Consider the following 25329-nt stretch of genomic DNA (forward strand, 5'->3'; position numbering starts at 1 on the left):
CATTCCTACACATCTCTCTTGGCCACCCCCTCCCAGCTGCACTCTGTTACCAGGAGCTCCTCATAAATTTGCCACTTTCTTCTTTCCCTCCTCAGAAACCACCTCTCATTAGCTTGACAAGTTACAAAGAGAGGAAGACAAGAACCCGTAAGTTGTGTTTAATGCAATGAATGCCACTGTTGAGAGATTAACTTCAGCATATGCAAGCTAACAGCACAGTTTACTAAACATGCTTAAAATATTAAAATATTCTTAGTCTTCTCTAGCCACATACATGAATGCTGGTAAAAAGGTGCACCTTAAAGGTAGTAAAAAGAACAAATGAGAGTTACTCAAAGTTTGGTATTTGTTTGTTTTTTATACTTCCCAACTCTGACAGCATATATGTCATTCCCAAATGTGGGGGAAGCCTAACTGAACAGAATGAAGATACATAAGCAACAGAAGATACAGAAAATAATGCTCTCATCATGGATTCAAAACGAAAGTCAGCATGGTCTAGAGAATATCAAGCATAAAAGGAAGGAATACGCAAGTCTACAATCTTTTGAGAAAAACTGAAAGTACAATCTAAGATTAAAACACTTAGAGAAACATCTGTAAAACAATCTCTTCTACTGCAGAGTGTTGGCTTCATCTTTTGATAGCTCAGATCTTGAAAAATAAGTTTCAAAATGCTATCAGTAAAGAAATTTCAACATCACAACCAGAAAAAATACCTCTCTATGGCAAAGAAGCAAAAAGCACACGGAGTTACTGGAATAATTAATACTATTTAGTTGCAGAAAGCATTGCATTTTACTACTACTACTACTACATGTGTTATTTGTAAATGCTGTACCTCTGAACATTGTACATTTTCCTCAGTTTCAAAAGTTTAAGAGAAGAGTCTAAATTTAGCTTTTAGAAGTTCAGACTGTTCAACACTTTGCTTCAACACAGGTGTTAGTACCAAGTCAGAAATAACACTGAAACAATTCTGATAGCTTCCATTTCTGATTTATCTTTAGCAACCGATGCTGACAGGAATCAAACAAGCTCTGCACACTAAGCTAATTACAATAGTAAAATATTTGTGGGGGAAAAAAAAAAAAAAGCTTTATTTTGATAGGCCTTTCAAAAAGTTAATGTTTAATTCAGTACTAAGTAATATCAAAACCTATTTTGTTGTACTATAAATTGATGTAGATTATCACATTTACTAAAAGCAGGAGTGACTAATGTTGCAGAACAGAAAAAAACAGCAAAAATTAGCATGAAAAAAAATCCTGAACTACACATTGATTTGAGCTGGAAGTTTTTTTTGAAACAAATAAGTCCTACAAGTGCATAAAAACAGTGCAATCAGTAACAGCCCAGAATACTGCTTACTAAATAGTTTTGGAAGATGGCAGGAAAGGCCTACCAATAATTAATGGGGGTGGACATAAAAATATAATTAAAGAGATAGAACAGTTGGGACTTTTCTGAAAAACTAGAACAAAAAAACGTAAAATGAAACCAATCATCAAAGCAAGTAATGAATTGCCCCTGTTCATGACACTGCTTTTCAAGAATGAAAACTAGTTAATAGCTTTTAGATTCAGCACAGATGCAACTGCATGAAATTTAATATCCTGTTGAATTTAGAAGCACTTTTTATTTGTCATCAAAACCTATCTACTGATGAACTAGGAGGGCTTTTTTTAAACATTTCAACTGTGAACTATCATATCTACATTTTTCCTGGTTTAGGAATAGTGTAGAGTGAGGAACTTTATTACTTGTTCACTTGAGTATTTTGAACAATGCTTCAATCTAGGAAAGAAAAAAGCCCCACGAAACAAAAAACAAACAAACAAAAAACCCCAACCAATCCTACTACTGAGAATTTAATCTTTTCCCTTACACTTTCTTATAAGCCTTTCAGAAACAACTTTGCTAAACAGAAGGCTATACTAGATAATGGAACATTTACGATAACTTTTGCAGAGCCAAAGGACTGGAAAAAAAGAAAATCTAAAGACTTAAGTAATCTTCAATGTAAAAGTATAGGGACATGTTAATGTCGTGACTTAGAATTTGCAAAAGCATAAAGGGAATGTCAGACTGTGACAAACCAGCTAAACAAAAGAAAAAAATCATCTGACAATTTAAACAGATACATAGATTAAAACCGTATTGAACACTACCTACAAGAATACTTCAAAATACCTTAGGGCAGGCTAATAATGCCTGTTTTCCATGTAATTCCGATACAAGCAATATTCAAAGTCATTGAAAATATCTAACTTGTAAATGATTTGAATATTGTCTAATTTTAAACTATAAAATGTGGCTCTAGGTCATCTGCTTCTTTAATAATACTGAGTTTGGCTTATATTTTTTAAGCTTGAACCCTGCAGGACTTTTCACGTAAATAAAATAAAGCAAAGTTTCTTTCCTCTAGGTGTACTCAAAATACCAATGCTGTGATCAACAGTGAGAAAAATAATGCAGGCAATGTTTTTTGTTTGCTCGTTTGTTTTCCACTTGATGATGAGCTCAACAGTAATTCACATATTTTTTCAAAGACTTTGCTCTAGTTACAACTACACGAGTGCTGTTGCTCCCTAAAGATAAAGAATCAGTCCTCATCTCAAAAGCTTGACATTTGAATCCAAGATGAAGATGAAAGGTTTACATAAATCATGTTTAATTTTTCCACAACACTTAACATAACAGTGATTTTAGATGGCTGGATTCTGAGAGCCCAGGAAAACTGTTAGACATTCTCTATGTTAACTTGATTAGCTCAACAAGACCCCTTATGCTTTGAATCCTTTATCTTTTTTTCCTCATAATCAGCTACAAATATTATTCTAAATACAGTATACTCTCAGTAATAAAAAGGCCAACTTACAGGAATCATCCAGTTGGCCAGGTCACCATACTTAGACACCTGCATAGCTCCAAGCATTGTCAAATCAACATGGCCTCTGGCAAGAGAAACACAGTGTGTAATCAGCAGATTATGTTCAAGTAACAGCCCACAAATCTTTATGAGTTTTTATTTGCATTCTCATTACAACAATTTAAAAACTGCGTACCACAGAGGTAACAACCATTTTGTCACTCACAGGTTTTTCTCTTCCTCTAAATGCACTGCTGATGATTTTTCTGTCTGCCTACTGAGCCTCAAAAATGCTATTATTTTTGTCTGGGTTTGGTTAATTGCATGCACAGACAATCAGCTCTGAACTCATACTTTTAAGTGCACTCCTCTACATATTTACATACAATCATTATCTTTTCAGAGCCATTACAATTTAGTGTTTGTTTGCATCCAAACTCCTTCCTGAAAAACAAACAAAAAACAGGTGCAGATGGTGAATTTCCATTAGGGAGGTGGAATGAGGATCACAGTTCCAAGTTGAAGAAAGATAATACACTGTGTGCAAGTACAGATTAGATACTTGGAAATGACCAAACAGTAATTGTTAAAACCTAGTTATAAATATGTTTATACATGGCCAGGTGGTGGGAGACACAAGCATCACTATGGTGTCTGCTGGTTACAATGTTTTTCAATTTCCAATTGCTGGACCTAATATTCTGTAAATCATCACTCATTAAGTCCATGACCATTCTGCAAGCTGTTAAACATTAACCACATTTTGAAGAATTACTAATGACTTCAACCACTGAGTTTATTCTTCTAATGTCTTGTTACATACCCTCTTATCATTGCAAATGATTCATCACTAGAGAAATAAGAAGAACCAGGAAGAACAGTGACTGTCTCCTTACCTGTAAAAGAAATAAGTTACTGTTTCTATGTATTTTGTCTCTGGTAAAATAAACCAAAACTATTAATGAAGAAGAAAGGGGTTTTTTATGGTTTTTTTTTTTTTTTTTTTTGAATTCTGTATTAATATGGACCCAATTACAATTATGAAATCACACATAAGCCAAATCAACCACAATAAGCTAGAAAGCAGTTTGTGTCTTCCTCCTGTTTGACCTCGAGCAGTACCATGCAAGATAGCACTGACACCAGAGGTTAAAAAATTTCTATTGACTTCAGCTTTCTGCACTAAGGTAATTCTCTTCTGAAAGAGAGAAAGAACATCTTCAGGAGACAGCAAGATTGCAAGGAAGATTGAGCAGATCAAATCCAACAGAATCTACAGTGATAATGATTTAGAGAACAGAAAAATAAGTGGCAGATTCTAATTCTGCTTTCTTGAAGTACAAACAATAAAGCTCTTGGTGATGTGAAGTTCTTAGGTCAAGCAAGGGAGCTAACACAGAAATGCTTTACTTTGATTCTGTCCAGAACTCTTACTACTGCCAGCACTTTGGATCAGACTGAGAAATAAACCATGTACATAGAGTGCCTGTGGAAAGTCACGAGAAACACAGCTGTGGGTAGAATTATCAACCAAGCATAGAAAATTTAGAGAATAAAATTTTAGACTTCAGCACAAGATGACAGTGAGAAGTAACAACAGCAGGGAACAGACATTAGACATCATTAAACATTTTCCAGAAAACAGGGAAAAAGAAGACAACAAGGAAACAAAGAGGCTGAGAAAAGTAAAAAGGAAAATTAAAACTGACAACTAAGTTATCTGTTGTAATTTGCAAAATTGACTTTATGTCTATTATACCACGAAGATTTTCTGAGGAAAACAAATTTGATAGACTAAAATAGTATAGAATTAAGGTCCTGCAGTCAAATCACAAAGAATTCAGCAAGCGAAGAATTCACCCAGACCAGTTCTGAGAATGCCTCAACTGTCCACCTATCAGGCTCCCAGTGAATGGGAGCAACGATGCAGTCTGTAAGCTGTAACCTGGAGAAAGAACCACACAAGAAAGAGGCAACCTACAGCAGTGCTGAGAAGAATGGGACACAGACTGAGGGCCAAACAACAGTTTAACAAGAATGCCATATTAACAGTTCTTGAAAATGCTCTCATAAAGTCTGTACCTGCAAGTAATTCTACATAAGGCAAATGCCTACCTTGAAATTACAGTGAACATAACGTATCTTGAATTGAGACATTCAAGAAAGGGAACAAACAACAAAACAGGTACTTCAGAAAAATGCAGTTCTATTTGCAGATAAAAATTTGCAAGAGCCTAAACTCAAATTTATTTTGAAAATGTGCACTTTGAGGGCTGACACTGTATCATTACAGGCTAGGTTACGAATGTGAACAGAAGTCCTATTCCTTTGCCATTTAGCTTCTATTTTTTTCAAATGCTTTTATAAATTTGTTTGAAAAGCATCCAGAGCAGTCTTAATCCAACAAAGTGTCAGTAAGGCTATGCATTTTTCAGCAATAATATCACTGATGTTTTGGTGACTGAGCAGATTCATCTAATCTTGTGTCCTGTCTATTGCCCCTTCAGAGAAAGATGCTAAGATGCTTAACATTGAATTAGCAGTACTAGAATAATCTGACTTCCATGTCACATTCTAGCATCTTACATTAGCTACATTCTCACCTCAAAAATATTTATCAACCAAACAATAAGTCAAGATCATCTTTACATCCATCTAAAAGCACAATATTTTTTTCAGTCTTTATCAAGTTCTTGGCTATTTTTCCCTTTGTCACTCTGTTAGTACGTTCATTACAAATATATCAATACTAGAACTTATCGTTAAGCTCCAATGAGGGTGCAGAGTTTTACCTTCTGTGATAAATACTTTTTGCTTTCAACATTCTTTTCCTTCCAATGGTACTTCCACTTAAACTCTCAAACTCAGTTAAATATCAACTCAGCTCCCATGTGTCTGACATTTTCCTTTATACAAAGTATCTCAACCGTTACCTACCTACTGTTGAAACACTGGACTCAATTCCTTAATAATTTCTAATTTCAGATCAGAAGAATGCCTTAAATAACTTCTTATTTAAAACATAATACTGAATGGGGAAATAACATAGCAGTATGACAGTGGTATCAATTAGTTAAGCCAGGTAGCAAATGTTTCAAGTCAGCGGACAATTGCTGGACTGCACTATGATACTAAATTAAAAGCTTGTTTGATGTCAATGATTTATCTCACTTGGCTATTAAAGAGTTTAATTGTACTAGCTAATAGAGACAGAAAGGTACTTTCTACATACATACACATATATACGCAGGAGTGGTAGGGTAAGGAATTATTAATGAAATAAGTCTAAGCTTGTCAGGCACAGGCTCACGTTTTATACCATTAGCAACGATAAGAGCTTATAAGGCATCACATAGAAGAACAGGTAAGGCTTACTTCATAGAATCACCAAGGCTGGAAAAGACCTCCAAGATCATTTACAACAACTATCCACTTTCTAATACTTCCTCACTAAACTATGTTCCTCAGATACAACACCTCTTGAACGCTTCCAGGGACAGTAAGTCCACCACCTCCCTGGGCAGCCTATTCCATGCCTCACAGCTCTTCTGGAGAAGTAGTATTTCCTGATGTCCAACCTGAATCTCCCCTGATGCAGCTCAAGGCCACTCCCTCCAGTCCTACTGCTAGTTATATGGGATAAGAGGCTAATCTCCACCTCACCACAACCTCCTTTCAGGTAGTTCTACAAAGCAATAAAGTCTCCCTTCAGCTTTCTCTTCTCCAGATTAAACAACCCCAGCTCCCTCAGCTGCTCTTCATAAGACTTGTGCTCCAGACTGCTCACCAGCAGGTCATTCCAGGGCCTCGATGTCTTTTTTGTAGTAAGGGGCCCAAATCTGAGTGCAGCACTCGAGGTATAGCCTCACCAGCACTGAGTACAGAGGGACAGACACCTCCCTACTCCAGCTGGCAATGCTGTTTCTGATACAAATCAGGATGCCCCTGGGCTTCTTGGCCACCTGGGCACACTGCTGGCTCATATTTAGCTGAGTGTCGACCACTAACACCAGGACCAGTTCTTCCACACAGACTTCCTTGGCTGTTTCTTCAGCTTATCACAGTGCAACATAGAGGTTCAATTTTATGTGGAAACAGAACAGATGCAAGCACAACTTTCCATTAAGAAAACAGAAATCAGACCTCATTCAGATGCAATAAGCCATAACAAGATTAATGGCTGCCTCTGTAAGGCCCCTGAGCAGTAGGAAGTAGAGAGAAATTCAGCTGGAGAAATGCAGGGGAGGCGTAGCAGGCAGTGTGACAGGAAGGTAAAGTTCTTCCAGACAGAGCTGCTCCTTTGTGGACCTCCCCATCCCTGCTTTCACTATAGCACCTAGGACCTGTATCCTCTCCTCGGAACGGGGAAAGCAGCCATCCACCTAGCCTCATCACATGACTGGCACCTGGCAAGCAGGCTGCAGCTGCCTCTCCAAGCACACATCTGGATGTCATTTACACAACTCACTAGGCAGGAGGAAGCCAGGCTACTATGTAAAGAACCTTTACAAGCAGTCCCACAAATAAATCATTGAGAACCATCTTCTTGAAGACGTGACATGAAAAGTAGCAGGAAAAGAAGAATGTACATTCATGTAACAGCTTCACCAAACAAGCCCACTTGTGGAAAGGAAAATGATAATCTTCATCACCTGGACTGGAAAAGAGCTCCCTTCAGTTGCTACGACAATAAACAAAAGCATAAGCTAGAATATGTAATCCCTCTATTGATCAAAGCCAATCTTCGCTTAAAAGACTACAAGAAGTGAAATGCATTAATTTATACATAAATAAATCAGGAGTTTAAATACCAAATCAAAATAAAGTTTTTATATCAACAAAGGAAAGTCACCTACCAAAAATTAAATTCATTTAAAAGATTTTACCTGCATTAATCAGGTCTGGATCAACTTCACTTTCAAGTGGATAAGGACCCTGACAATAAGGCAGACATATTATTTAATAACTTATTTAAATTATGACTCATTTGACGTACAATTTCTTACTGCTTTATTATTTCTCATGCTTATTACTGAAAACAAATCAGCACAAACATGCATTCACACATTTTCTTTTCACTTTTGCACAACACAGTTCTTGATACAAGACAAAATTTACATCAACTAATATATCAAGACTGATAGATATTGCCCAGAGGCTGCTAGAATTACTACATAACCAGAGAGCAGAGGTACTTGTTTTTGCATTATTACAGCAAAAATATTATTCAATTTAATTTTTTTCCTCAAAAATTACGCTTCATAAGCTATCCTAAAAGGAGTGGTCTTGTAAACCAAACACAAGACTTGGTCTCCAGGTTCTGACTCCTTCCCATAAAACAAGTATTTAGGAACATACTTTAATTAGCACTATAATGCTGAAATGAGCATTTACACAAAGACTTTCTTGCACATACAGAATTTTATGATCATGCACTACTGAATAAGCTTGAATATGTTTTCTACCATAATTATTTATGGTAGCTTATGGGCAGCTTAGGGGCAACAGGGAGGAATAAAACCTAGCAGTACAACATCATAAGCACATTGCTATTAAGTGACCGTGATATATTCTTACCAAACCTAGGACTCCATTTTCACTCTGTAGGTGAACAGTTATGTCTGGACTGATGAAGTTACTGGCCAACAAGGGGATTCCAATACCCAGATTAGCTGAAGAAAATTGGTCAAGGCACAAATAGGAACACACAGCGCAAACAAACTTAAAAAGTTATCACTGTACTGTCATAAGAACTGTTGTCCACAAACACTCCTATTTTTAGCTGGATGTCTCACACTTGTGCTTGAATTACTTTCCTATTTGGACTGGCTAGTTGCATTCTGTCAAATATTTATTTAGCTAAAAAAGAAAATCAAAACAGTTCAAGTAAGCTACATCTGTATTGCACTTAACTTTTCAAAGAAATTCTTGTCAAACATTCAACACTAATGAATATGACTTCTTCTATATGACTGAAGAGGAACTACAGACGTGCATGCTTTAATATCCCATCTGTTTCAATCAGGTGTTATTGAGAAAAGAGAGTTGCAGGCTCTGTGAAAGACGAACAATGAGTGTGATAATTAACTTCCATTAAACATAAGTAGCTGCAGATATTAGTCTAGCAAGACATCACTTTAACCTATAGTATGTCTGGAGGATACCATACATGCCGTCCTCAAACTCTAAAGCAGCCCGTCTGATGATCCTCTCCCTCACATTATCTCCTGCCTTTTGTTTGGCTTTTGAGTCTTCAGGCTTTCGGATTGATAAGCGCTGCAAAACAGGAGGCAATCATAATCAGAAATTAGCATCCAGATTCTTGCATCTTATGATGCAGAATCCTGATTTGTGATTGATGAGATACTTCATCTAAGAATAATTTTATTTATCCATCCCTTAGAAAGAATGACCTTTTATTCTAGCAGTTCAATCTCACCTAAGCCAGTGGAATAATCAAGATTGTTCTGTGGCTATCACTGACTTTTTTATTTGTTTATATTGTCAAGTCTGAGAAAGTATCTGATAGACATAACTTGTTAAGAAGAAAAAGAGGGAAAGAAAGCAACAAGCATTAATGCAAATACTAGCAAGTTTGAGTATCATTACTCCAGAGATATCCAAATAGATTTTTGAAATGTCAGCCTAAAATTCAAATACTGCTCCCTCCCTGTAATCATTCAATTCAGTGATGACATTCTAGACATGCACAAGATCAACAAATGCCAGTTATACAAAAAAAAAAAAAAAAGGAGGAGCTGGGCAACTGCATTTTCACAGTAAGTCTACATAATCTCGCATAAATCTGTTTGGTATGTCTTCCAGAGACTTACTGGCCTTTAACTGATGTTCTCTAAATCACACACATAAAAATACCACAGTATTCAAGAAGTTTCTAAGACCTTTTCTGTGAATATTTCTTTCACATAAATGGTTTTCTCCACGGATTTCTCCCAAGTGTATAATGCTGCTCCAAACAACATCCTCTGTTGTACTCACTCACATTTTCTCTTCACATATCTCTAAGACATAAAAAACAGATCTGACGAAATTATCCTCTATTCCTTTTAAGGAACACAAAAGAAATTTTTTGCACTTTCTTTTTCCTCTATGTTAGAAGTCTGTCTCCTTTTCAGCAGTCAGGATCAGTCATTATCAGCTCTCCTACACTACCTATTAACTTTCTTTTTATGTCCAACATATTTTTCCTAGAATTGCTTCACTTGCGCATTTTGAAAAAATTAATAACAATCACGGAAGATTTCTGTGTAGCAAACAGAAAGCTGGATAGAAAGGATGACAAAAATATGATGAGGGACCATGTGTGAGCCCAATTAGGCATGAACTGCTATTTAAAGTCAGTACAAATTATGACAGGCTAGGTTCTCTTCATTCCTTTTCTCGTCATTAATATTCATCCTCATTAATGCTTTCATATGGGTAGACATTCCCAACCGATGTCGGTTGCTCCAAAAGTAATGCTTCCTATTTATTTCCATGGAAACTGTAACAACCACCAAGAGTTCAATAACACTACATGATAGAGCAAATTCTCAGCTACAAAACACTGTTTTTCAACATAGTCACCACCATGAACTACACATTTTCATCAGCCATTAACAAGAGCCTGCATACTGTGTCTCATACAAACTGCATGCGTGGAGGTGACCCACCACCTCACTGTGCCTACATCCACTGTTTGGTCTCCAGAAACATTCATCAAGCATTAATGAATGTCAATGGGTGACTTTTTATCTGCATGGAAGAACTCAGTGACACACACTTTCATTTCAGACACCATTCTGTCAGGCTCCCCTCTGCTGCCGTCTGTCACACACAAACAAAACGGAAAGGGACACCGGTGGGAAGGTTCAGCCTCTACTGCCATACCTCCAACATCTGTCTCCATGAGCAAATAAAATAGGAGACAATGCTTTTGGAACAGACCTCATTCTGTGATAGAAAAGTATGAATAAAAGCATTAAAAAAATTAATCCCTGTTACAAATTTGTTGTATAGTTTACAGCAGCATTTCTCCTTCTTACTTCATTTTTTTTTGTAAGAATATAGGGGAGGGGGCAGGTGCCTATGCACGTACCCAGTCCCCTTGTTCAGACTAGATAATCAAGCAGCTCATGTACTTTTTGTAACTGTCCTCCTTATACAAAGAATCAACACTTTACCCACTGCCGAAGTCCAATAAAAACAGAAACTTATTAAACACAAAATGGATTTCTTCCATGAAAGTCAAAAGCTTTTAAACTGTGATATTTCAAAAGGAAGAAGCAGGGCATTCTAACAAAATATATCCAAAGAAAAATTTTTTAAAAAGGCTTAGTATCTGTTGCTAGTCAGATCCTCAATCACCTGCTTTTGCAGAATGAGAACTTGCAATAACAGTTACAATAACAGATACAATAATAATGTCCCTTTATACATTAACCTAAATCAGCTTACTTAGATCAAAGTCTTTGTAGGACTACTTAGTATAAATTTAAGAATAAAATAATTTTAAAATAAAAATAATTATATTCCCTTTGTTCAGCTTTTTCTTTCTGTCAAGGTGTTTCTTCCTTGTATTATGTGTCTCCTCCACGAGCTCGTATAACAACATTTTTAATAATTCCACATCAAGACTATGGACACATCAGAAAAATACGCAGTTCTGAATTACACTTTAAGAGCTTTGTCACATCAACAAAATAAAAAAGAGGGACAAAGCTTGAGTGAGATAGAGCCATGGAAACAAACAAACAAAAAAAAAAACAACAGTACATGATGATTTCCTTCCAAGTTTTCAGTGTTTTAATATTATTACCTCAACTTTTATTAAGTATTGGCATATTTTATTCAGACCACAAATGTCACTGTGTAAAAAATGTCCCATTTAATGAAAAGGAAAGAAAGGTTCCAGAATCTCCACAATGTAATGTAATCCATTACAAGGCACAGAAGAAGCTGCAACTAGTTCTACCTGTCCATGTAAAAAGCTTCCCAGTAGAAAAAAAAGAAACATTACTGTTAAAATCAGCTCTTAGTGCAGGTATTTCCCTTGTGTCTACAGGAGGTGATCTGGGAGAAGAAAGAAGACTGAAGAAGGATTTTTCATCATCAGATTTTCAACTGCAATAAAGTGATTGAGGACGCAGAAAGTTATTCTATCTCATTTAGGGATTGAATAAGAGTCTGAGGCATTAAACACAAAGTTCAATTCTCAATACTCCACCAAGTACTTAAGTAAATACATAAACCCCAGTACTTAGCAAAACCTGGCAAGTTTTCATTGCTAACACTTAATGGCTAGCGTAAGAATCCTGTAAAAATTCTAAAATACAACTGACACTGAAATGTGATCAATAAGAAGGGCTACTTACTTCAATTCTCTTTTCAAACTTCTCTCCCTGTATCAGGCGATCAACATAGATTTTGGGAACATGAATATCTTCCGGTGCAAATGCTCCAATATCAACAATTTCTTCCACCTACAAAAGTAAAAAAGAAAACAAATATTTACAAACAATATGAAAAGAGTGATAGTTAACGAGTATGAGCAGTTAAGTGGACTTAACTACAGTGGACACCAACGAAAACCAACAAACTGGACAAAACAGATAATCCCTTTAAAATAGGCTACTTTTCATGGTTAATCTTTCCTCTTCTTTCATACATAGCAAACAGCACAATTCCTTAGAAGGATATTTTACATTTATACTGAAAGCAGTTGATATTTTAACAGCTCAATTTGTACAATCACCATACAGAAATATACCAAGTATATCACCTTTACAGTTTACACCCAAATAGAAAGAAATGATAAGCTAGACAAGAAGTTGTAGTACAAAGCAGAAGTATGAATTTAAAGGTTACAAACTGAAAAGCTACCTTAAAGTTTCATAGAATCATAGAATCACAAGGTTGGAAACGACCAATAAGAGATCATCCAGTCCAACCGTCTCCTCATCACCATTGCCACCACAAGCACTCAACCATATCATGCAGCACGTCATCCAGACGCCTCTTGAACACTGCCAGAGACGGTGACTCCACCACCTCCCTGGGCAGCCATTGCAGTGCCTCACCACTCTCTGAGAGAAATAGTTCTTCCTTATGTCCAACATAAACCTCCTCTGATATAACTTGCAGCCATAACAACTTGCTCTTTGCAAGACATTCAAAACAAAATTAAGACTTCTGAACTGTAGCAACTAGTTGCAAAGATATAGAAGCTTCTACAGTTAGTGAAGCAAATTCAACAGAAATGACACCTACACACAGTACATTTAAAATGTGACCTAACTGGAGCACCATAAACATTTTCCTTCTGACTATGTTTGAATTCAGAATGCTCTAGGTGGGGATCCTGATATTGCCCCATGCCTGCAGCAGTACCTCAGCCTCATCTGAGGCTCAAAACCTCAAGAACATAGAACACATCTCAACAAAATAAACATCTCCAAACAAAATAAAACTCATAAAACACACACACATACTCTGCCTGCATCCAATCACAGAGAAAATGTGTTATTACTATAATGCTAAAGCCATAAATTGAAGAATGTCTGAAACAATCTACTCGTAAGGAAATTAAACAGCTTCCAGACTGCTTCATCATCAGAAACTAATTAAACTTTCAGGAATCTCTGAAAGAAGTCTAAAAATCCCCAAACAAGACCCTGAGCATGACATATCAGTAGGGATACATCATTTAGCAGCCATCACCAATGAAGGAACATTAAAGAATTTAAAATTCGATTTGACATCCAATTGTTACTACACAATGTGATCAACATTAGAATCTATATAGCATTTCTGAAGGATAATTACCTCCCTACTGTGTTTCGTTCTATGACAACAAACAAAAAAATCCACCATAAAAGCAGCAAAGGGAGAAGAAAAAATTAAAAAAATAGAGTACAATAAAAAGAGTGCAGCCAGCATGTCAAAGGAAGTGACCCTTCCCCTGTACTCTGCCCTTTTGAGGCCACATCTGAAGCACTCTGTCCTGTTCTGGTCTTCCCAGTTCAAAAAAGACAGGAAAATGCTGGATGGTCATAAAGATGATGGGTGCCTGGAGCATCTCCCTTCTGAGGAAAGGCTGAGGGACCTGGGTCTGTTCAGCCTGGAGAAGACTTAGAGGGGATCGTAGAAATATCTAGGAGGCATCAATCGTACATTTAATTGTGTAATTAAAATTAAGTATGTCAAAATACCTACATAGCAATATAATACAACTCTGAAAAGGGATTAAAAGTTTATGTGTAATGCCTGAAAGATCATTCTGTTCCCCAAGCGAAATTGATCAGGATGTCTATGTGAAAAACTAAAAACTCTGACAGGGAGAGCAGAAACATGATTTGATGATCTAAGTGAAACACTGAAAATTGCTGGCAGCCTAACTCTTGTAGTGTTGCCTACACTGCCACTAGAGATGAAGCTAGGCCTACAAAAGTGAAATGGAAAATCCGATGGCCATGGGAACCAGCACCTTCACTTTCTAATAAGCACTACTGTGACCCAGTGAGTCACAGCAAGACAAAACCCAAACATCTTTCTAGATAAGAACAATAATCTAAAAATAAATAGCTCTATAGCTGGGTATATTCAGCTCTCTTTAATACTGCAATTGTAATATTGTAACACTGTAATTTAATATTACTCCCTTGTAAGTCTTTTTTGTATCACATCTACAGTCCAATCCTCAATCACTCACAGATACAAAGGAGAACATCTGTACTAATAATCAGAAGGTTGTGTATGAATTTTTGAAAAACATTTTTATTGTTAAGTTTTACTCTCCATTTTATTTATCCTTCTACTATTTCTCCCACATACTAAATTTACCTTACCTTTATTTTGCCACATACAAATTCCTATACACACCTAAAATCATCATACAACATCCTACCAAAGAGATACAAAATGTAGCAAAACATTTCTAATTTCATAAGTAATTTCACTAATTTCTAAGTAATAATTTCTAAGTACTAATTTCATAGTAATTTCATAACTAATCAAGGCAGATTACCTCCTGTACCTTTTAAATTGTTAAATCAAAATATTTTGGTTCTATTTTGACTGTCCTAATCACTTGCTCACTTTCAATCTTAATCCCAAAGTGATAGAAGGTAGAAAGTTCGTACAGCTTTCCTGTATCAGCAAAATTAAAGAGTAATCTCAAGACCATATGAGATGAGTTCTCTCTTCCAGTAGGCTCTGATTCATGACTCAAATATTCTTTCATTGTTTCAAGAGTTTCACATTATCAGTTTCCTTCCTGTGTATATGTCCTTGCAAATCTTGCCTGATTGTTGCCAATGGAAGTCATTGAAGTCACATGGAAGTAGAATGAATAAATTCAAACTTTCTGAATAGTAGTTTATCTGCAAGTACAACATAAAAGCTGTTCCCTGCTATGATTCACAAGAGTGTTCTGTCACTCATGTTGGTATCAGCACTCATAGAATGAATGGTCACTTGTTTAAAAATATCACTTCCTTCTGTAATTTACATCCATTTTCCCCTTTTTAAAGTAGTTTGGTTTACTTTCACTTAAGGAAATTCAGCTAGTATTCTGAAGTTTTAACTCAGAGTTTCTAAGGACTTCTAGAGAAAGAACGGGAACCTTGAAGGTTATAAGCTTCCAGTAATTAAGATAATGAACAGCATTCTTGATCAAAAAGTGGAAAAGAAGGTGTAATTATACAACTATTCATGTAAAAATGCTTGAACCTAGAAAGACTTTTGAGTACTCACTTTTTAACCAGTTTCTGCTGCCTAATTACATGCTTTATGATATGTGAAAAATTTTCAGCTGTTTTAAATATGTTTTAATAAAACTGAAGTATAGCCAGACAAGAATACATAATTCTTTGTTATACAGGAAAAAAAAATATAGTCAAAAACAGAACCGGTGGAAAGAAGGAGAATGGCTGAGCATGAGGAGGGGGATGGGAAAATTAGCAAACCTACACATTTCTAAATTGCTTATTTTTAAAGTAGCTTTATTAAATCCCCATAAAATTATCTCCATTATCACAGTACTCATCAGTTCATCAAACTGAAATAATAAAAATACTCAGTAGAATGGAACTAGAATAAAACATGTCAACAAACAATAGAAGAAATAAATTTACCCCCTTAGATGCTAGGTAGAACCTTATTTTAATACTTCTTCAGTTTACTGCTCAAAGAGTCAGTATGTCTCTGCAAAATTCATTGCAACATTTACAAAATCATTAGAAGTTTAAAAAACAAAAAACAGCTAAGAGGAAAAGTCATGTCTGGTCTACTGAAGAAAAGTCTGAATGAAGGTAGTCAGAAACTGTGATCAAACATTCCCCATGGCTAATGACAAACAATTAAAAAAGTCTTAATTATTTTAATTATTTAGACTGAACTTTCACAAAAAGCTTTAGTACTGTAAAACAATGGAATATACTCTGAAGACTGCCAGAGAGATGGAGGAAAGAGCAAAATATGTTAATATTCAGTCATTTCTGTCTGAATGCAAGGAGGTAAAAGAGATGTTCTGAATTCTGTTCTGTGCTTTCCTAGATCTAAGATCAGCCACACCATGAAATTTCAATTCCTGCCAGTTTTCATTGTAATGAAACAGCCATCAGTCAATAAAAATTCCTGAAGCACACTTTCAAATACTGAAAAGCAAGCAAATGCTAAGTCATCCGATAAAAGCAGGTCTTAGAATGAATGAAGTTGCCAGACTTAGAATAAACTTTTTAATAAGCGTACGGAGGAGGTGCAGGGGAACAGCAGAAATCTAAAGTTCAGTTCAGTTTCACACTGAGGCTAATGGCACTGATATAATTCACTCTGAAAGACCTTTCAGTCCAGTAACCCTCTTTCTTGGTAAAGAACGGAAGCTTAAAGAACTACTTTTGGTTATTCTACCTGGTTTCTTGTCAACATGCAGTTTAGGAATCTCTGTGGTCAAAGGCTTGGCATAGACCACCTTACGTCATAGCTTCTGATGAACTCTGAACTTGTCAAAGTTTCCTTGGCACCCAAAACATTTTGTACCACTGCGTTTCTTGCACAAAAATATTTTTCATCGTGTCTTGTAATTTCACTGGGTGCTTCCTTTTCTTGCAATACAGGAATAGCAGGTTCTTGGTCTGTTCTACATCAACAAAGAATCTATGTACCTTAATGCCTTTCTGCTTTCTAGTAGACTGTTACTGTCTCTGAACACTGTAGATAAAATGCAGTGAGACACGTGGCCAGTATTTCAACTCTGACCATTACAGAAGCAAAACTGACATGAACCTTCTAAGGATTGTCACCTCATAGCTATATATTCTTATAATTTATCCCCAGCTACATTATATTCCTTTCACCTTTCTTTTCCCTAAGTCTTTAGAATTAATTCCATTTTTAGTTGCCTCTGTCTTACTAAGTCAGTTCTTTCACATTTCCTGCACCTGCTAACCTCTGTTTCCTGAAATGGCCACTTCTTGTTTCATGCGTTCGGTGTTTTCCTCTACACTGTAGTTTGACAGCAAAGAAAACACAGGCTGCGCTATATACACTACCTGCTCTCTGTACTCACACGTAGCAGTTTTGGGGTAATAACTAAAAGAAAAACAGAAAGTATACTTCATTATCTATAAAATGCATCTATCTGTAAAGCTATGGTGCGTGTACGCATGAATGAAATAATCTGAAGAAAATCTCCAGAGAAGCTCCACCACAGAGTTATACTTTTCCAAACATTTAGGTGTTAGTCAAATTTTAGCACAACCAATACACACAATATTCTTAAGTTTCAAGATCATAACTGAAATTAGTAAATACAGAAATTTCTTGAAGGGAGACCTTTTTTTTTTTCTTATGAATGGATAGTTTTATCCAGTACGTACAGTTGTGAAAGAGTAGTAGTTTTCACAATAAATGTCTGGTATTAGATCCACCAATAAACGTGTACTGTAAAAATGACTCTATGTATAAACTGAACCTTGTAAATTTTTCCTGAAGATGTTTGTGAAGTAGATAAAGAAAAAAAAAGCACTGTCTGCCAACTTTTATTTACTGCTGATGTTACTCCATCAAACTGGAAAAGACAACTTTGGAATGTCATTTTTTAGATTGCATTACGCAGTTTTCAAATTACTAAAATAATGGGAAATAAAGAACTTGTAAAAAATCCCATCAGTGAACAAATTGCTCATTTGTTAAGGGCTACCTAATGACCAAAGAACCTGCTTAATCTGTAATGGCTATGACCACTGAATAACATTACTGAGCATACTCCAAATCTTCCCATCCTGAACAGTACACTGTCAACAATATAAACTCTAAACAAATTATTCCTGTATTTCACTTCTTATTTTCAAAATACATTAGATTGAAAATCACTGAGTTGATTACAAGTTAAAAATAAGTAAGTGGCTTTCTTTTTAATTAAAGTTGTTCATATATCATAGAGAAGAATTGAAACCCCCAAAATCTCAGCTTTAATCTCTACAAAAGATTGTATTTTCTTACTCATATCAAAGAAATGACAAATGAGACTGAAAGATCTCAAACCTCCTACACATCTGAAGAAATGTAACTTAAATGTCAGGAGATAAATTGAGCTTGACTATTAAAAACGAATTAAGAGTAATTACAGTACAGAAGGAGGAAGTGAAAAATTTAAAACAAAAACAGAAAATTCATCTGCAGCACCTAAGAAGGAATTCTTTGTATTTCATAGTTTATGTGAGTCCTCCTAAACCACTCCAAAGTCCAATGAAAACATCTAAAATAAGAATCAGAGAAGAGCATGCTAAGCTTGAGATATACAGGAAGGCAGTCGGGGTAAAATCATGCAGTAGTAGCTATTTTCTAACAAATCATGTTATATTGGTGGTTCTCTCTGGAAAGAAAATAAAAATGAAAGCAAAAATAACAACTGCAATTTCAATGAAGAAGACAAAAAACACTTCATCTTGAAATGGCACGTTATTTCCACACACATAATTAATTAGTTGTCCTTCTTATTTCAGAAACTCCTTATGAACAGCTGTAATTTACAAGATTTCTCAGAATTCCAGTACATTCCACTACTTTCTTTTTCCCAAAGGTGGATCACAGAGATACATTCCATCTTCAATATCACAGCAGCTATCCAAAAACAACCAATCACCAAAACCCAAATTATTCAAGACCAATACAATTTTTCTGCAGTGTTGAAGAGGAATGAAGTCTGAGTATTTTCCAAGGAAGAGGCAGGAAGAAAGCAAACAACTGCATTCAGAGAATTTCCACAGTTTCATCAGAAACTAGAGAAATTTGAACATCGAGATTTTAAGCAACAACTTTTAAGAAAAATAAAACTGCTCTTGCACTTAAACACTACCCTTCCTGAATGCTGCCCAGGAAGGAGATCACTAGACATGTGATGGGAGCAAAGAATAACAATAATGAAGTGCTTTACAGAATCAAAATTATTATCTGAAGCTGAAACTGACATAAACATGTAAATTCAATGTTTCATATTATAAGAATACATAACGTAGTTTTGTTTCTCATATCCAACAAGAAAATTATTTCATTCCTGCTAGCAACAGTGCAGAATCGTCTTTAGCACATCTGAGAATAAGTCATAGCAAGTACAACCTCTAATCTCCTGGTCATACTAAGTTTCTGTTCTCTCTGCATTTATTAATCACAGGGAATAACTACTGAAGCAGATCAAGGTAATACTGACTGGCTTTATTTCCCAACTCTTACATACCTTGAACTATTTTTCCCCTTGTTTTTAGTAACCCTTCCCTCTTCAGTGACCTCAAAATAGAAATACATTAATTACAGTTATCTTTCCTGTATCGATATCCGAAAATTTCAGCACTCTCAGAAACCTACACATTCACTTAGCCGTTTTTCTTGTGACTAAAAGTTCAGTTGTTGCTTCGAAGTGGATGTTGGAGTGGCTAACTCCTCTGGTCACCCTATCCCATGAACTTCCCAGAAAACTAACTTGGATACAATTGGTTAACATATATTCAACCACTAACAGCACATTTCTACTTGTATGGTGGCAGAATTGACTCCCTTAAATCTAGTGCTTGTTTAGATCCCAGATTAGTTATAATTTTGAATAAATTCAACACCTTACATCTACCACCACATATCTGTATAATAGAAGGGTAAAACACATGTAAAAACTGCTTTTCTGAATACATGAATGCCAGGAGAAACTGAATGTCTATGCATTCAGCTCAGGAAATCAAGAGGTGGTCCATTTCTGGTCCTTTTCTGGTGGCTGATGGCATAGACACAAAGCACAAAATGCTCTCCAAAATGCCTCACAAAATTTGATCAAGTATCACAGCATCAAGAATGTGCTGCTGTGCAAGCTAGGAAGCCTGCTTCTTACCGGGCTTTATCCCAAGATGCTAAAAAGCTGTAAGACACCTCAGACATAAACACATAGAAAACAAGAACAAAAAAACACACAAACAACAAAACGTATCAAAGCAACAGAGCAAATTAATAGAAAAGAAGGTGCATAAGAGCTTATCTAATTCACTTAAAAAATACAAGGTGAACCATAAGATATCAGTATGCTTTCCATTGGCCTGGGATTCAAACAGGTAAAAAAAATTACCATAAAAAATACAAGTTCGAACTCAAAGGTCATAAAGGAAAAAAACAGTACCCAGAAATATTTCCACTGAGAAATTGTTTATTTAAAAAAACCTAATATATGTGTTAGTCAATTCATTCGCAGCTCTTGACCCTCAGTGTTTGAAAAAATCAGCTCTTCTAGTCTTAAATGTAGAACTTCACATTTGAACTTGCAATTTGGAACATTCTTTCCAAAATCCATATGTATAATTAGATCAGAAGCTAGCACAGCACCAACTGCATGCTTACACAAAATACTGTCTACACACTTCCTCTGCTATGATCAGGAATATATCCCAGCTCTCCTCACTGCTTGTCAGTGCTTTATTTAATGAGAAGAAGAAATGAAAAGATACACCTCCAATTTATTCCAAAGATTTAAAAAAAAAAAAAAAGTGAAATCTGTGTATTTTTTCTATAATCTTAAAAAAAAGTTTAAACATGACGTTATTAAAAAAACATTTAGCTCTTGCTTTCTCTGGCTTAACCACAAGTGGCAAAAAAGTCAACACATAATTCAAAAGAATATCAGTGAAAAGAAAGTGCATTTTCACACACTGAAATTTATCAGTTCAAGTTCATTTGAAACAATTTAATATAATCTGGGAATGTATGGAAAACTAGTCTGCTTTCAAATGAGCACCAGGGCATCATCTGTTTGGGAGATGGAAATAAAAAGCTACTTTGTGGTCTGCATCCATTGTGGGCCACCATATTTTGCTCCTTGCTAGAACAACAATAAATGGCCACACCAGAAAAGAAAAATCATCGTTCCATGAAGTCAAAACAGTACTGATATCTCAGTTCTTCACTTAGCTTTAAATCATTGAATCATAGAATGGTTTGGGCTAGAAGGGACTTTTAAAACCATCTCGTTCCAATTCCCTGCTATAGGCAGGGACACCTCCCTCTAGACTAAGTTGCTCAAAGCCCCATCCAGCCTGGCCTTGAATGCTTCCAGGCAGGGGGCATCCACAGCCTCACTGGGCATCCTGTTCCAGTGTCTCATCACCCTTACAGTAAAGAATTTCTTCCTAATATTTAGCCTAAATCTACCCTCTTCCAGTTAAAAGCCATTTTCCCCTTGTCCTCTTGTTACACACTCTTACAAAAATCCCTCTCCAGCTTTCCTGTAGGGCCCCTTCAAGTACTAGAAAGCCATCATCACCTTCGCTGAGTAGTTTGTTTTTAAAGCACTTGCAGGGAAGAGTGCGGCAAGAAAAGATTAAAATCTGTTCTGCTGATTCAAATGACTGCTCAAAAATTCTCACTGCATTAATAGTTACTAGACTGCAGCTTTTTAAAACTCAGTATTTTGGCCACTTATAAAATGCATGTTTCATGCTAGTAGGTATTACTCACACTGTGAACCATCTTTTTCTAATGTTTTCAATTTGAATGTCAATTTTTTCTTTTTTTTTGCTAGGAATCTATCAGAAATGACAAAAAGTTATTAAAAGCACAGTAAAAAAAAAAAATTCAAGCTTTAAGATATAAACAGAAACATACATGCAAATAAATTCCTTGAATCATGCCTAAAACTCTCACTGCAGCATTTTTTAGCAAAATAATCATGTGAAATGTGATTTTCAACAAAGACAGAAATTGTTCACTGATCAACACATTCAAAACATGACAAGGCATAAGAATACCACAGATTCACTGTACGCATTCTTACAATGAGAAGTTCAATCTACAGTATATTTAAAACCTATTCATTTTCAAATCCTTATGACATAGAATGTGAGCACTGATAATGAAATGTACTTCAAATGTAATTGTAATGCGTTGCATATTTGGTTTTCCACAAATTATTATGGAAAACAAGAAAAAGAAACCAACCTACAAAGCTACTCTTCTTACATGCTTCTGATTTTCAAGAGAATAAACTTCTAATTATGTGGGTTCAGATTTGGCACTTCATTGCTGGAGTACTGAATGCTAAATGGTTAAAATTCATAGCAGATAAGATTGTTACTGACTGCTACTCAGACAGCTTTACCTCCCTACATAACACTGTGCTGAAAGCTTTGCATTCGTTTTTCTTTTTTTCCTTTTTAAATTGATACATTCTTGAGTTAATATCATGATCTTACTTAGCAGTCAGCTTCAGAAAATCATTGCTGATGTGATGAATATAATATTCAATGAAAAACATCCTCTTATACTTGTCACTTATATTAAGAACAAATGCAACATTCAAAAAGAATATGCTAAAGCAAGTCTGTAGTCAATCAGCAGATGATAACATTTGCTGAGAAGTCAGTGCACTGATGAAACTGATAGAAAGCCTATGCCAGATCCTAAAGCTAAATTAAGGGTGGCTTTGTAGGTTGGTTTCTTTTTTCTTTTCCCACAACAACTGGTAGATAACCAAATACGCTATGCACTGTAATTACACATTTGAAGTACATCTCATCTTGTCCAGTTTATTTCAATGCTTCTCAAAACATCTCAAGATGATCTGCACAGTAGCTGTAAAAATGTTTTGCTGTCTCATTCTCCCTTGCACAGGCCTAAACAGTGCACCCACATGAACCTAATGAGGTTTAACAGGGCCAAGTGCAGGATATTGCACCTAGGTTAGGGCTAACTTAATTGTACGTACACACTGCGAGAAGAACTCACTGAGAGCAGCCCTGAGAGAAGGACTTTTGAGTTTTGGTAGATGAAGAACTGAATATGAGGCAGCACTATGTGCTTGCAGCCCAGAAGGCCAGCAGAATCCCGGGCTGCACCAACAGACAGGTGACAGCTGGGTGAGGGAGGGAATCGTCTCCCTCTGCTCTCTGCACTCATGAGGCCAATCTGAAACACCCCGTGTGCAGACCCCAACCCACAAATGATGCAGAGCCATCAGAGTGGGTCCAGAAGAGGGCCACAAGAATGTACCACTCTTACAAAGACAGGCTGAGGGAGGCGGGCTTGTCCAGCCTGGAGAAGAGAAGACTCTGGGAAGAACTCGCTGTAGCTTTCCAGTACTTAAAGGAAGTTCATAAGCAGGAGGCAAGATAATGATAGGGCAAGGGGGAAACTAAAAGAGGGGAGATGTAGATTAGATGCTGGGGGAAATTCTTCACTGAGAAGATGGTCACTGGCGCAGGCTGCCTAAAGAGGTTGCCCCATTCTTGGAGGTGTTCACAGCCGGGTTGGATGGAAGGGGCCCTGTGCAACTGAATCTAATGCCTAACGTAGTGGTTGACAACCCTTCCCATGGCAGGGCTTGGAACTAGATGATCTTTGAGGTCCCTTCCAACCCTAGCTGTTCTATGATTCTATGATTAATATATACACAGAGAATAGGAAGAAATCAAATACCATGAAGGGCAATAACATCAACAAAAAAGCACTGAAGTCTGACAGTGGACTTCCTTTTACCAAACTAAAATTACTCTAGCAATGGTACGCAAATGTTCCCATGAGCTGCTTCTCCAAGACATAACCCCTGCAATTCAACTCCATCCCTACTCAGACTTGTTCTTTAACCTTCTGTACATAACAGCTAAAATGCTTTTTAATATTATTGAAAACTGAGGTAGGAAGAGCTTTAAACTGATCAGCTTTCTTTGTATGCTGTATTGTTAATTTTACTCTCTTGATTGAGTCTCTGGTCAGCCCACTATGTATGTATTCCTAATGATTTCCTGCTACCTTCACATTTTCTTTAGTTTGCATTGGGTTAAATTTTTTTGAGTTTGCTTCAATGCATCTATGTTTTTTTGTTTGGTTGCACTTTTAACATTTTGCCTCTGATACCTGACCTTGTTCTCACTTCCTGTCATTTTTCTTTTCTGCATTTGAGATAGTGCCAATTGTGTTCAAAGTGAAACTCTATTACTCTTCCAATCCTCCTTTATCCTAAAGAAACTGTGTTCATGTTTACTTAAATCTGCATCCATAAACATCTCTGATTCAGAATGCAGCCACAACCTAGTTATATCAATCCACTCGTCCTATGTATGTACTGACATACTCGTAGATGCTTTAGATCCAAAGATTTCCATATATATATATATATACACACATCCAAACTTTTTTTTTACACTAACATTTATATATTAAGAAAACTACATTTCTATTGTCATTTGTGCTAAGAGTTGATGTGACAATGGTAGGGAATAAGGTCAAGAGTCTATCCTGTGCCAAATAAAACATTTGTCCACTGTAGTCCACTGGCGGTGCTTTCACCAACCAACCCCTAAGCACAGTCAGTCATCCCTGAGTACCTAGACAACTAAGGAAAAAGGCTATATCAATACAGATCAGTAAGTGTCCAAGAGGAGGGTGTATGCCTTTGTTCCACATCCTTCTGGATCTCAAATCCTGATTTGAAGTCTCCCATAAAATCCTAGTGCAAAGCCAGAGCCTATCCCAAACTGAGAGTGGCTTCCTGTAAAAGGGTTTGGCTTGAGTTCCATCGCTGGAGCGCCAGGGCGAGGAAAGAGATTACTTTTCCACCTTAAAATAGTACGTAAAGGCATTTAACTATAAATTGGCACTATGTAAAAGCCTTGCAGAACTCCTCAGAAGAAGGCTGTGCAGAACAAGGAGAGTTTTGCTGGTGTTAAAGCATTTGGAGAAGCAGACAACAACAAAAAAAAAAGTTAATTTTTCAGTTTCCTCAATAAAATGCAATGCTGTTATTTAGTACAGATAACAGGTTACAAATGGCTTATTTCAGCCCGCTTCTGTCCCTCAGTGCACAGACCATTGTACCTGAGATAATGACGCTCACTGACGTGGCAGTGTTGTTACCAGGCAACCAGAGATAAAATACAGGGTTTAATGATTTTTATTTAATGTATTTTCATGAGAAAGTACATTCTCTT

At 36.3% G+C, this 25329-nt stretch overlaps 2 protein-coding genes across 3 annotated transcripts in view; one reads left to right on the forward strand and one right to left on the reverse strand.

The window, feature by feature from the left end:
• The window catches only part of GHR (growth hormone receptor), a 996322-nt gene that overhangs the window by 636677 nt on the left and 334316 nt on the right, over positions 1-25329 (forward strand). The gene's annotated exons all lie outside the window — the stretch shown is intronic.
• The window catches only part of OXCT1 (3-oxoacid CoA-transferase 1), an 87855-nt gene that overhangs the window by 28727 nt on the left and 33799 nt on the right, over positions 1-25329 (reverse strand). The window contains exons 8-13 of the mRNA XM_048930909.1: positions 12247-12354; positions 9037-9148; positions 8450-8544; positions 7759-7807; positions 3696-3768; positions 2882-2957 (exon numbers count right to left, since the gene is read on the reverse strand). Of these exons, the coding sequence (XP_048786866.1) occupies positions 2882-2957; positions 3696-3768; positions 7759-7807; positions 8450-8544; positions 9037-9148; positions 12247-12354 (513 nt within the window). The remainder of the gene's footprint in view (positions 1-2881; positions 2958-3695; positions 3769-7758; positions 7808-8449; positions 8545-9036; positions 9149-12246; positions 12355-25329) is intronic.

The sequence above is a fragment of the Lagopus muta genome, chromosome Z (assembly GCF_023343835.1).
Source record: "Lagopus muta isolate bLagMut1 chromosome Z, bLagMut1 primary, whole genome shotgun sequence".
Lineage (NCBI taxonomy): Eukaryota > Metazoa > Chordata > Aves > Galliformes > Phasianidae > Lagopus > Lagopus muta.